This window comes from Dermacentor albipictus, chromosome 2, assembly GCF_038994185.2.
Source record: "Dermacentor albipictus isolate Rhodes 1998 colony chromosome 2, USDA_Dalb.pri_finalv2, whole genome shotgun sequence".
Lineage (NCBI taxonomy): Eukaryota > Metazoa > Arthropoda > Arachnida > Ixodida > Ixodidae > Dermacentor > Dermacentor albipictus.
The window spans coordinates 92,381,293-92,395,095 of record NC_091822.1 but is presented as its reverse complement, the minus strand read 5'-3'; the positions used below and the strand labels follow the sequence as shown (position 1 = coordinate 92,395,095).

Sequence of the window (13,803 nt, the reverse complement as noted above, 5' to 3'; positions counted from 1 at the left end):
ATTAATGTTTGTGGCAGAACGTTAAAAAATTCTTAAAAACAATGTACAATCTTCAACTATCTAAAAATTGTTTTTCAAAATCTTAATAAATTAAGCTTAAATCCTGGTACATATTCTGGGATGTAGTCTAGGCAGTCTCTAACGATGACAAACTATTAACAAAGATTTATTCCCAGCATTCGTTCACACCTAACTACGCGAGTGTTACATCGATTGTGGCCTGTCCGTCCACCTAAGGTAAAGGCAGGGGACCACCCTGTCTACTGAACAGGTATTTTCTGCATATTACATCACGAAAATGGCCGATCCTTTTTCATTCGCTCGGCAAAAAAAAGAAAGAACGAAAAATGCTTGCTCGTATATAAGATTCTAAATTGCTAATTCCTAAATGATTATTCTAGCTTAACAATTCCAGTTACTCGACACTTGAAATGAAGGGGGCTTAAATAAAGCCGGGGCAGCCTGAAGCACATTTAGAACACCGTTTTGAAAAAGACATGGTCAGTAGATACAGTTTGCCTTCACCCTAATTCGTGTATTCCAGCGATGATGCACTCACTGCCGGCCAACATCTCCGTATGTGCGGCCCAAATTTCATAAACTTTCCTCACCTAAAACGAAAATTACAATGTATAGCTTTCGGAGGCTATTTGTTATGGGTTCTATCAAACACGCAGCCTCTCTAGTCTTTAGGTTAAAAACCTTAATGAGGCAAACAGCTGAACACATGGCCGAAGTGCGATTTTCTCTACTCGGGGGTGCTCTTCTAATATATTGTTGTTGTCTTGTGACAAAACTGTTTAGCCAAGTTCTATGACATAATACTCATGAAAATATTCAACCCAGTAACTAAGGATACGTGTAGACCCTTAAGAAAAAATTTCGAAAAAAGCCCCAAATTGCCTTTTTGTAGCATAATTGCTATATGTCAACAAATCAAGTCGAGGCGTACAAATTACTACGCATTGTAACGCATAGTCTGCCCTAAGGTGCTGGGACAAAATTTTCGCTCTCAATCAATTTGGGCTAATTTAATATTTTCTCAATATCATTAGCTGCTCTCAGTTTACAAATCGAATGCCGCTAAGGCATATAAACCTGTTTCCGCACAACCTGTCTTTGAAATTCATTTTTAGACTATAGATGCCTTGAAGGTTTTCAAAATTATTTGCAGACGGTCGCCTTTTTTGGCTGGTGCGTTTGACATCAAAGCACCTATGGCTTCTCTGAAGTGTGCAGTGTAATGAACCATCACTAGCTTGCGGTAAGCAATGTCCGAAAATTTGCGGAGCAATTCTTTTTCAGGCATGTAGGGAAACTAGTGAAGCAGTTCCACGTACCTGGCGTAACGTATGGCTTTGTGTAGTTTCCGAGGAAACGAATTTCTATATACCTAAGGAATCTCTTCTCACTAATCGCAATACGTCGAACTGGAAAATGAAGAAGACACAAGATTCAAAAACAATAAATATGATGAAACATAAGCTGGTCATTTTGTTATATTCCAACTGCAGTGAGCAAGCATATATATGACTGCGAGGATCTCCATGCGCCAAAAATAACCGGTGACCCATTTGACGTGTGACAGGTTAGACGCGGTCACACAGACAGACAGCGTCAAAAAATTGAAAAGCAAGAGCAGGGATGACGCATGAATCGAGATTTCACGGACGCACTGTGCTCGATCGAAAATTCCTAGACATCTGATCAAGAAAAAACTTTGATTAGCTATCAAAACTGTGCGTAACATCTTTCCTATCTCTCACGCACAGAAAGAAATTATTGCCCACAACAGTGCACCCCCATCCGCAATCTCACGAAGCAGCTCACAATGAAAGCGGCTGTAAAATGGTCATGAAAAGGCTTTGTACTACGTCTACCTGGCTGTCCATAACATTCGCTTCTTGTTGAGGGTCTTCTCTCGAGCAACCAGAGTGACGACATAGGTCACAATAATTCCACATGAACCCTTCAATGAACTGCTTTTGATCGGCTCTTCGCTGTTGTGCCAACATTATGGTCACTCGTATTTAGCACACTGGAGACACTGGAGTGGCAGCCCTTCATTCGCTGCAGCCATTTACTTCTTTCAACTTACTAATAATTTGTTTTCTTCTTTGTTCTTAAATTCGTTCATTTGGGCTAAATTTGAGACATTAAAAAAAGTGAGCAACAGATCGAAATCGAATGGCGCATATTAAAAAAAAAGCGTCGTTGTATCCTAAACAACCACATATGTGACATGAACACATGGCACGTACGCATAGCAGACATGGCGGTGGGTGAAAAAACAAAAGGGGACGAAATCGGCTGCACCTACATATGTTCGCGAGAACACAGCAGCTATTTAAAATACTGAAGAAGAGCAGCAGTGTCACGCTGCGATTTCGTTGTCGGTTAGGACATTGAATGTCTAGAAGCTGCATTAAAAAAAAAAAAACATGCGGACGATTTCACTACCTAAATCGAAAGGCGCAACAGTTGGGCATTTCCTGGTGCTTGGGAGTTGCATGACTGCCGGTGGAATGAAATAATGTTTAAATGGATTTGTACAGCAATAACAGCGCATGCAACCACCAATAGCCAATACTCTCCTGTTCACGCATGGTCAGCAGCCTTCAAATTCATGAGTAAACAGATTATGCACTGAATACCAGCTCGCGCAGCGCAGGCTGGTGTTCCGTGCTGTGCAGAGTTTTGTACATTGTGGCGTTATTTCTTTATCTATCAATCTATCTATCTATCTATCTATCTATCTATCTATCTATCTATCTATCTATCTATCTATCTATCTATCTATCTATCTATCTATCTATCTATCTATCCATCTATCCATCTATCCATCTATCTATCTATCTATCTATCTATCTATCTATCTATCTATCTATCTATCTATCTATCTATCTATCTATCTATCTATGTAGGTATGTTTTATTTGCTCAATTTCAGAAAAGGTCAGAACTTTATTGTCCAGGCAGACATGGCTAAAGTTCGAGAAAATGCCTGACTTGTGCGTTGCACAGAGGCAGCAAAGTAGACGGTACAGCGCACAAGGAGAAAAACGAAACAAAATATAACAAGCACCTAAATATACCTTACCGGGGTTCCGGTTTAAACATACGTATAATAAGCGAGTGCTTGAGAGTTGTGGCAGTAGTATACAAAATCCTAAATGAATATTGCACATCAATTCATTAACAACGCAAGAACTTCGCAGACATCGTGAGTAGTGTCGTATTACTCCGGCAATAGCTATAGAAATGTGAACGTTCTCAGTGGAAATATACTCATTTTACTTTCCATTAATTTATCATTTCTTTAGGTCACCTAATGACTACATGTAATTTCCCCTATGGTGTCCTTGGTTTCTTTATTTTTTGGCTTCTGATAATCTGATAAATTTGTACGTGTAGTGAACGCAAAAATTGCTGACGTGATGCAAAATAACACGACTCCGAGTTACGTAGTAACGCGGATATAAATACTGCGATTTATGTTTAAGCTTTGATCCAGTCTAAACAGAGGATTTTCACCCGGTTCTTGTTACATTCATAAAGAAATGGGGTGGGGGACCGAAGCATTGGCTTGGAAATTGGCAAGTGCAGAGGGCTTTAATTAAGCTAGAGATTGTTCCTGTTACGACTGGTCCTATCAAACGCTAAATAGCCAATGGTAGGAAAAGTAGAGGAAGCACTCTTTCTGAAAACCGGGATCTTTAACAAGACAGCGTCGCGGCCTAAGCATACGGTGCAGATTTAAAAAGATCCAAACTTCAAAAAAGCTAAATACGATGCTAACAGGTCTTCAGGACAGAGAATTGCCTCGTTTACACTTAGAATGTGAAAACACTTCCGCCGAGGAAAAGCACCTTCACGGGATTTTATTTACAATGCTCAGTACTTCACCGCCGAAGGTCTTATCTTTTATTTGGAATATCTGCCCGTAAGAAAATGATCAAGGTATCTAATTTACGTTGTAAAGTCTTGTTAGGAATATCGTAGGAAGATTAGGCAATAAAAATAATATAAAAGCTTATGTCACTACATGCTAACGATGCTCGCTCTGAGAGAAATGCACATAAGAGGTTGCTCAAAGCAGCGCTTGCGCTATCCACGCTACTGAGCACACCTTGGAAAAAAAAAGCACGTGAATACGCCTCACGTTGTCTTTCGTATCCAATTATTTTCAAGGCCAGCTGCGTGTCCTCAGGTGGGTTGACACCGTACCGCTGGAGATGACGTGCGTAGTAGTCAATGTTATCATCTTCGCTGCTCCGCTGAATCATCCATTCCTTTTGTTCTTTGCTGTACTCGATCTGTGGATGAAAACGAAAGGAAGATGTCTCTAATAGTTCCAAATTTCACTGCCACGGCAAGGAAACACACGTCAAGTTAACGCAGCACCTTGCAGCAACGTATATGTCAGCCGCTGGAGGCGAAGCCCTAGGTAAACAACAAAATCATTTGGCACTCATTTCTAGCTCTTGATGATCCGCTGAGACCGCGCGCGTCTCGGGGCTATAGTTGTCGTGCAGCGTTAACCCCCGTTTTGGAAAGGGACTGTGCACAACAAGTGAGAAGAACACTCGCAAACGTTATGAGCTTTTTAGTTTTTTTCTGGCAAAATGAAAGTTGCACCAATAATAACGACTTCGGAGACGATAGCGCTCTGCACGCACCAGGGATTAAATAAGGCTCTTTCGGAACTCCTCAACACATAACAGTTAATATAACTCGAGAGGAGAAACTGACGATAGCGTCCGTGTATTGAAATCGGCAACAGCTAGGGGACCCGCATGTTGCTACTTTGCGCAGGCACGCATATGCAGGATACTAAAGGCGATTCAGACGAGCAGCGCCACGAACGCGGTATGGAGCCTCCCTCATTAAAGTAGCGTCATCTAGTTGACGCACCTCCCTACACACCATTTCAAGCACCGTAAATTTTGAGTCCTAATCCCATAAATGGTCATCGGGTCTGCCAATAGAATGTACACAAGGAACTCTACGCTTTCTCCTAACTTACGTGTTACATGCAAAGGCCCTTTGTTCCCGCATATTTTGGATGTTTTAAGCCTAACGAAAATATAAAGTAGTAACAGTGCGGGCGCCTTCGCAGTTGATGCTTGTTTTGCTCAGATTTTTCACTTGAGCCAGTACACTGCTTGTTTTGCTCAGATTTTTCACTTGAGCCAGTACACTAACTCTGAGCCGCCAAACCCATAGCGCGGTATTGAGTTGTCGCGCGGCAGGACAAAGCGTAGAAAGTAACAAGATGAGAGACGTGAATATACATTATGTTGAAAGAAACAATGCACGTTTCAGCATGCAAATAAATCACGATTACAAACTAGTGCACAAGAATTCGCGGAGGAGTTCGTAAATGTAGTTGGTAGGTACGGTGTAAAAGTCAAGGTGTACTGGCCATTAATTAATAAATGCATGCCCTCAGTTGAAAAGACGGTTTAAGGGGTTTTATATCAAGCGTAAGGATAAGTTTGTAGAACGATGTAAAAAATTGTGTTCTAGATTGTCTCTTCGCTATGACAGCGTTAGTACAGAGGAGCTTCGTCATTGCGGAAAAGGCGATATAGCAATTAGCAATTCGAAATCTCTCACCAGTGGAAGGTAGTCTCGTGTCGCAAATATATATATATATATATATATATATATATATATATATATATATATATATATATATATATATATATATATATATATATAGATATATATATATACATACATACATACATACATACATACATACATACATACATACATACATACATACATACATACATACATACATACATACATACATACATACATACATACATACATACATACATACATACATAAAAAGGTCGTACTTTCGCCCGAAAGGCGCAGCGTCGAGTGCGATAGAAAATTTGTAGACAGCTATACGAAGTAAGGACAGTAGTTTTTTTTCGGCCGTATAAACTTGGAAACTTTCACTAACTAACTAAATCAACACGCAGGGTGTCATGCGTGTACACGTAAACATGAGCACATGTCGCTCAATGACCGCAGAAACTCGCGGTCCAAGGTAGAAAATGAGAGACTATTTATTAGAAATAAAGAATTTCGCCGGCGCATATACAACAGCTGGCATGCTACCCTGTATAGGGATGGGGAATGGGATTAACAGATTCCAGAGGAGAGTGGTAGAAAAAGAGATGAAGTGAGGTAGCACGGCAGCAGCAGCGAGCAAATTAACCTTCGTCCTGAGTCTCGCTTCAACGAGAACAAAGGGTCGAAAGCACCGCGCACACGAACCGCACTCTGTCACATCGCAGATCGCTTTTAACATGACACTCGCGCGACAACTCGCGTTGTCCACATCGCAAATCATTTTGAACATAGGACTGCTGCGACGTATGCAGCAGCCGCCAGAGTAAAACGACCCTTCCACTCGCCCCGTCCTGTCCCTCCCCTCCCACCGGCGCCTGGCGATAGACGGAAAACGGCACGTATCCTCCCCCCCCTCTCCTCCTTTGAACACGGGAAATTAAGCCGCACTGGTCAGCTGACCCTTGCGAGCTTTCACTCGCAATTACAAGATACGGGGCACGTCGACGTGCTTGGACTTGTCATCGTGCTTGGACTTGATAGGAAACGTCACTGCGACGTGGGCGGTGAGCAGGAGGGCGCCTTGAGATTCCATATCGTTGCTATCACGATAACAAAAAATTACCGACGATTACGTTACTTCCTAATGCGAAATTTGAGCGCAGCAAATAAGCTGTTTCACCTTTTCGATAGATTGAGGCAAAGAAATCGAGCAACACATGTATGCGCTATCACAGAATTTTTTTTTATTTTTCACACGTATTCCTTTAACAAAGACTCCACTAACAGTTCTTGACAGTCATGAAGGAAGCTTTGTGGTCGGAGAAATAGACTGATATATGTTCGACTTGGTACACCAATGCTTGATTCTCAAAGACGAGATCTATACAAGTGCCTCGCGAGGTTGTCACAGCCGTGGGACGCGTTACGAGCGAGAGGAACGGGATGTTCTCCCGCATAAGTGTTAGGAAATTGCTGTTTGTCTTTATGTCAACATTAAAGTCCCCCACTACTAACATCGGTGTGGATCGATGGACGGTTAATGCGAGTTGCAGGAAGTGCACGACGTCTTTCGTGAGTGCGGTAGCGGACTCACGAAAGCGGTATCAGTCGGTCGCTGCTAGCGCTGGGGGGATGAAAGGGGGGCGGAGCTGGTTACGAGGCCGACGATAACGCCGACGACGACGCGAAACCCAGGAACGGACGCCAAAGAGCCATTTGTGTAGCCAGCCCTCCTCCACAATCTCTCCTCCTCCCTTCCATCATCCTCCCTCGCCCGGAGAGCCGACAGCGCGCATGCGCGGCGGCGGAGCAGATTCGTCGGCGAGGTGGTTACGAGGCAGACGACGACGCGAAACCCAGGAACGGACGCCAAAGAGCCATTTGTGTAGCCAGCCCTCCTCCACAATCTCTCCTCCTCCCTTCCATCATCCTCCCTCGCCCGGAGAGCCGACAGCGCGCATGCGCGGCGGCGGAGCAGATTCGTCGGCGAGCTGGTTACGAGGCAGACGACGACGCGAAACGCAGGAACGGACGCCAAAGAGCCATTTGTGTAGCCAGCCCTCCTCCACAATCTCTCCTCCTCCCTTCCATCATCCTCCCTCGCCCGGAGAGCCGACAGCGCGCATGCGCGGCGGCGGAGCAGCAGATTCGTCGGCGAGCTGGTTACGAGGCCGACGCCGACGACGACAACGCCGACGACGACGCGAAACCCAGGAACGGACGCCAAAGAGCTGCGCTCTAAAAAGGCAGCAGTGTTTCATCTAGCTTAATCGCTGTTTATTTTAGCTGCAGTTCTCCGTAAGCGCTACTGCACTGAGTCCTTCCGATTCTGCGCGCCAACGTTTGTTGCCTTCTAACGACGCGTGAAGGTAATCTGCATAAGGAAGCTGCACTTCCGGCTAACTGATTCTAATGTCGTACTTAGCAACTCTAGTGAGGTGTTCCTGAGTCCGCGTTTATGCTCTCCTTGATACGCGCTCGGGGCTTGGCTGCTGCTGATGATGATTTATTGACATCGCTTTGAAAAGAAGCGCGGACAAGTCGTAACCAAGCCTGTTTAAGTCACACAGTTATGCTATCAATGCTTTTCCTTCTAGCACCCTTGCATACATCTCTAATCTTCTTTATCTACTTTGTACCGCTGCCTATGGCTGTACAAGGTTCGGTCGTATCAGTCTCTCCCCTGCTTTCTTTCTACCAAGACTGTCTCGCGGGCGCAAATGGGTAAATCGAGGAGGCAGCGGGAGGGGGGGGGGGGATGAGGGAGCCGCGTTGTACTCCGGCAACAACAGTGTACAACAGTTGCAATATGCTGAGTGTAGAGTTGTGCCAACGGCTCATGGGTGCGGTGTTCTTGCCGCTCAGTCTGCCTTGAAGCGATAGAGAGCACGAAGCTTCGCTTGCTGCTGCTGCCGCACTTCCTCACTTCAGCGTTTTGACAAGGAGTTTCCACAGTGAACGAGTGTGATTTGTTCTTGTTTACTTGTGCGCGCTAAAACCATGCTTGTTAACCCTTTCAGGCGCCGCTTGCAATTATGCATAGAAAAAAATCTTTTTATATATAAACATTCTTTTTGGGACCTAAGAAACACAAAACCATCGAATTCTTGAAAGTTATCATGAAACTTTATTATTTGCAACATCGTACACAATTGTGTACACAATTGTGTACACAGCGCCTCGGTGGTCACAAAATTCACTTGTGGAATGCGAGGAAGCAATTTCTCTCTTTCGTCAGGCAGAGTGGCACGGCGCATTTCATGCAGAATATCCGGGCGCCTCGTGTGCACTTCTCGAGCTTGCACCTAATTCGCACCTTCTGGTCGCGGGATTCGGACCAATAGTCAAAGGAGTCGTAGTGCGCGTCGGTGCAAGGAAGCGATATTCTTGCTTTTTTGCGCTATCTTTGGTTGTGGTGCTTGGATCTCTGCAAGAGAAGGCCTTCCACGCTTTTTCTCGGGTAGTACCGACTTAATTAATGCTTCGGCAGCTTGCAAGCAAGCGAAAATTCATCAAATATAGGAGTTTAGCTCCAGGCAGCGTTTGATTGTCACGGTGGTAGTCCAGCCAAGAATTGCAGATACCCAGGTTCACAAAAGGAAAAAAACACTCTGTGTCCACTTCTTCAGCTTGCGTTTCCCCTGCAGCAGCATCTTCCTCTTCTGTGAGGTTGGTGAACGCAGCTGCAACGCAGGCGTCGGTCGCTTCGCACGTGGCTTCTTCTTCGTCACTTTCCCCAACGTCTGAAACATTTATCAGCAATGAGCTCCAAAAGCCTTTCAGCTGTCTTTTGGGCTTTCTTATACTTGTTTGCATTGTAGAAAGAACGACGAATGGCCAAAAAACCTGGAAAGAAAATCAAAGCAGCTCTCAGCGTTCTTCATTTCTGCAGCGACCACGGCGCTTTGTACACAATCGTGTACACATGCGCGTGCGAGCGTTAGCGTTCGGTCATCTCCTCAGAAAGGATAAAATTATCACTCCTCGGTACTTCATATGATGCACAAGCGCGTCTAATTTTTTTTCGCTTACCACAATAAAAAAAACGGCTCTAAAAAATTAGGAATTTGACTCACCGCTCTTTGCTGCTCCGGCGTCCGCCATTTCTTGTTTTGATATGAACATCTTCACCGAAATGCGACAGATGGTGCCCAAAATGCACATGGTTGTCAGTTTAAAGTTTGGGAATGTGCTAAAGCCAACCTAATAGAAAATTGCGCGCCCTAAACGCGAAAAAAACACCAGAAGTACAATGTACACAATTGTGTACAAGGCGCCTTAAAGGGTTAATTTAGTTAGTAAGCGAATATTTCCGAGTTTATACGGCCGATAAAACTACTGCCCTCACTTCGTACCGAAGTCTACTAATTTTCAATCACAATCAACGCTTCGCCTTGCGGAGAAAACCGCTAATTATATTGTCACACGTCTGCACTGTTGGCACTGCCACAATACATTCTTTTTGTTTTTGTAAGAATGCTCAGTTTAAACTTTTGAATTTGTTGTGATAACACCGTGAGAGTCAAAAAAGTACGGACGTTTCGAAGTTACAAGTAAAGCTACCACGAGAATGATTGGAGAGAGACTTGAGAGGTGAAATTCATGTGCTCTGTAAATACAAAGAATTGCGACCAAAAGCCTTGAATTCTCACATAGTGCTATATAATTGTGAAATTAGATGTCTTCTAGCAGAAATAGAAAAACAATATGCTTTAGCCGAAAAGCGAAAATGACGATTCCAAACTCAATGTGAAACTCTTGGAAAGCATGCTATTGAATTTGATAAACGTGTCACAAGTCTATATCAGTACTCGATAAACGGTAACTTTTAAATTAAAGGTGTCAAGAAGCGCAAAGCTGAACAAGTCATTGGCACTGTTTCTCGGATTCGAACGATTTCAGATGTCGAGTCTTGCCATTGTGTGTCCGCACGAAATTCCACTAAAACAAAGATTATAGTCCAATTGAAATCTCGAGCCAAATGTTTTGAAACGCTAGGGAAAGCCAATAAGGATAGGGCTGACTAATTCTATTGTCGTACTTAGCACAAGTGAGGTGTTCGTGAGTCAGCGTTTATGGACTTTTTGAAACGCACTCTGTGCTTGGCTGCTTCTGATGGTGATTTATTGGCATCGCTTTGACAAGAGGCACGGACAAATGGTCACTGAGCCTGCTTAAGTCACGCAGGTATGCTATCAATGCGTGTCCTCCTAGCACTCTTGTATACATCTCTAATATTCTCTATCTACCTTGTACCGTTGTCTATGCTTGTAATAAATTTAGTCGTATCTGTCTGTCCCCTGCTTTCTTTATACCAATGCCATAAATGTTTCTTGCTTTTCTGGGGTGCTGACCGGCTGATACTTCCGTCTAAATTAAACACAAGCACTTGTGCAAGCAGTAAGTCACGTACTGGTCGCTCTGGGTATAACCCTTTGAATTCCATTAGAGTGTGCCCCACCTGATTGCGAATATTTATTCCTGAATGTTTTTGTCCTTAGACAACCAAAACGAGCCACAATTAGCAAGGCAGAAAAAAATGATGGAGTGTGGCAACTACGGATTGAGCTCAGACCAGGCAGACGCTTCGCAAATTTCGTGCTAACTCAGGGCGTAGAGATTTGAGTAGCTCACAGATTTTCTCTTATAATTTCTTTTTTCACATTCTTGTGAATTTTCACATTCTTCGTTTGCATTTTGTGCATCCAATTCGCTGTCTCTGTTTCTTTCACTTTCTTTCTCATTACTCCTAGTTTTCTATCTTCACTTTTGATTCCGCGGTACATAGTTGCCAACTTTCTTGTCCTTATCGCTCGTTCTGAGCCCACGCTTGTAGGTACAGATATTGTATACTTTGGCCACCCATTTTTTTTATCGGTCTACCTTAGCCTTTCTTCAAAACAAATTTTCTCCGCGCTTCTCTGGCTTAAAACGAGGCCAAATCCATGCCCCTTGAAATGCAACATTTGTGGTCTTGTCGTGAGCTCACAAACCAACTGGCCCACCGATGTTCAGTCAAACCCGGCAATATATCCCATTTTATACACAGAACGGCGTTTGCGAATGTGAGCGCTGGCACCATGACTTCTTTTCAGATTCCATGCGCCACCTCATATTTATTGTTACCCCGAATAGCCCTACGTTTAATTAGTCCTCCATTCCACTTCCCTTTTAATTACAGATTATCTTGGTAGTTGCTTGAATGAGTATTTGCTTCGTTTATATAAACACCAAGGTGTTTATATTGCTTGCTCTTGAATCGACACCACGTTGTTACTTGTCTCTTCAATTACGATAATAATTCCCTACTTCCCTGTCCTAAGTTTAAGGCCTAAATTTGCCGTTGCATTGCCACACATATTGACCAGTGCACGTAAATATCTTGCATTCCTCACTAGTAGCACTGTGTCGTCCGCATATATTAATGTGGGGACCTTCTGCTTCACCATTTGTTCATTGCGCACCTATGATGAATAAAGAAATTGAATTATGGGATTTTATGGGAGGCATGACATAGTGGGGTACTGCGGAAATAAGGACCACCTGTGGTTCTTTAAGGTGCACCTAAATCTACGTACACGGGCGTTTTCACCCCCATCGAAACGTGGCCGCCGTGGCCGGAAATCCTTCCCCCGACCTTGTGCCCAGCAGCCCAACACCACAGCCAACTGAGCAACCATGGCGGGTGTATGATGAATCAAATCCGAAGTGACTATTTTTTAGTTGTCTTTCGATGTCCTTAACATGAAGCAAGAACAACATGGAGACCGAGGGCTTCCTTGCTTGATTTCTTTATGAATTCATGCAACTTGATTACAACTTCGGCCTTCCTATACAATTTTTCATCGGTGGTTTCTATATACGTATCTTCCTAAGCAACTTCAGCAAATCGTCATATATGCCGTTTTGCTTGAGAATACCCCGCAACAAGTCATTGTCTACGTTGTCGTAGGCTCCGTCCTTACGTAGAAATGCTAACCATAAAAGTGTATTCTGAGCTACTGAAATCTCTACGCCCTGAGTCAGCACAAAATTTGCGAAGCGTCTGCCTGGTCTCAGCTCAATCCGTAGTTGCCGCACTCCATCATTTCGTTCCGCCCATTTAGACATTTCTAATTGCATGGCTTGCATCGTCAGTCCATATAGCACCGACATTACTGTAAATCACCTGCACAAGCTCGAGCTATCCTTCTAGCATTTGCCTTTGTAGAGGAGGTTCATCGCTTCATCTTCATTTCACGCGATCAAACTAGTATTCGTTTTAATCACATGTTCAATGGCATTAGTCAGCACTGCCTTGCCCTCCACGGTGAGGTTTTTGTTTATTGTAATGGGACTTCATCGGGTGTTGCAGCGGTCTTATTAAGAATATTTTCGCCTGCCTTTTTCCAGCTAATGTTTCTATGGTAAATATCGATCTCTCAGGCTTCGATGTTGATGGTAGATTTATTTGCGTCTGAACTATGCTTTCTTCTGTGCCGAAGTTAGCCCTAACAGTGTCTGTGACGTACCGAAGCCCAACGTCTGGTGAGACGGTTACGATGTTACCGTATTCAATCCTTATAGTCGTCTGGGAAGTTCTAGTTGTGACATTAGGGCTCTTACATGGTTCTGGAATCTTTGTGGTGCTCGTTTTCCTCCTTCGCAAATCTCATGCATCCAATGCTGAATAGTGTACTTATTCTTATCTTACGCAAGCTCAGTCCCCATGCCTTTCTTTTATGAGGATTTGTTCCATCTGAGGAGCACCTCTTCTTCTTGTTCTGCGAACTTTTTCACTTCTCGATGATCGCTAGACGCCTGCTTACGCCCTTTTATATGTTACTTGATTTACTTCTTTCGCCACTTACGTCGTTCCCTCTTTTCAATCCAACTGTTTTTGTTTTCTTTTACTGTCTTATCTCCGTCTGTATAGCGTCTACCAGTTCGCAATATTGCCAGACTACTGCAGGAAACGCCTACACTTTCTTCTCGGTGTTTCTTGCAACCTCTGTTATTTGCTTTTCATTCAGTTCTAGAAATTATCATGATACTTGTTCGTGTTTTGCGTTAGTACGTCTCCTAAATTTCAAAGTTAAACCTCTATAATGGCTACATAGGCTATCTTTTGCGTGTTCATGTATCCTCCCTCGGTCTAATCGTTCGTAGACAGTTTCTGGAATAACGCGTAATCGATCCTTGACTGCCTAGTTCCGCACCGCCGACTAAAAAC

General features: G+C 43.6%; 1 protein-coding gene across 5 annotated transcripts in view; it reads right to left on the bottom strand.

Annotated features, from left to right (window-relative positions):
* The window catches only part of LOC135902761 (neprilysin-1-like), a 125,062-nt gene that overhangs the window by 86,396 nt on the left and 24,863 nt on the right, over positions 1 to 13,803 (bottom strand). For 4 of the 5 annotated variants that reach the window (XR_010564584.1, XM_065432992.2, XM_065432993.2 and 1 more), the window contains 2 exons: positions 4,162 to 4,315; positions 1,341 to 1,430 (listed from right to left, as the gene is read on the bottom strand). Coding sequence is in view for 4 of the 5 variants with exons in the window: in XM_065432992.2 (XP_065289064.1) it covers positions 1,341 to 1,430; positions 4,162 to 4,315 (244 nt within the window). In the remaining variant the exon portion in view is untranslated. The remainder of the gene's footprint in view (positions 1 to 1,340; positions 1,431 to 4,161; positions 4,316 to 13,803) is intronic. The other variant, XM_065432994.2, reaches the window with a different exon arrangement.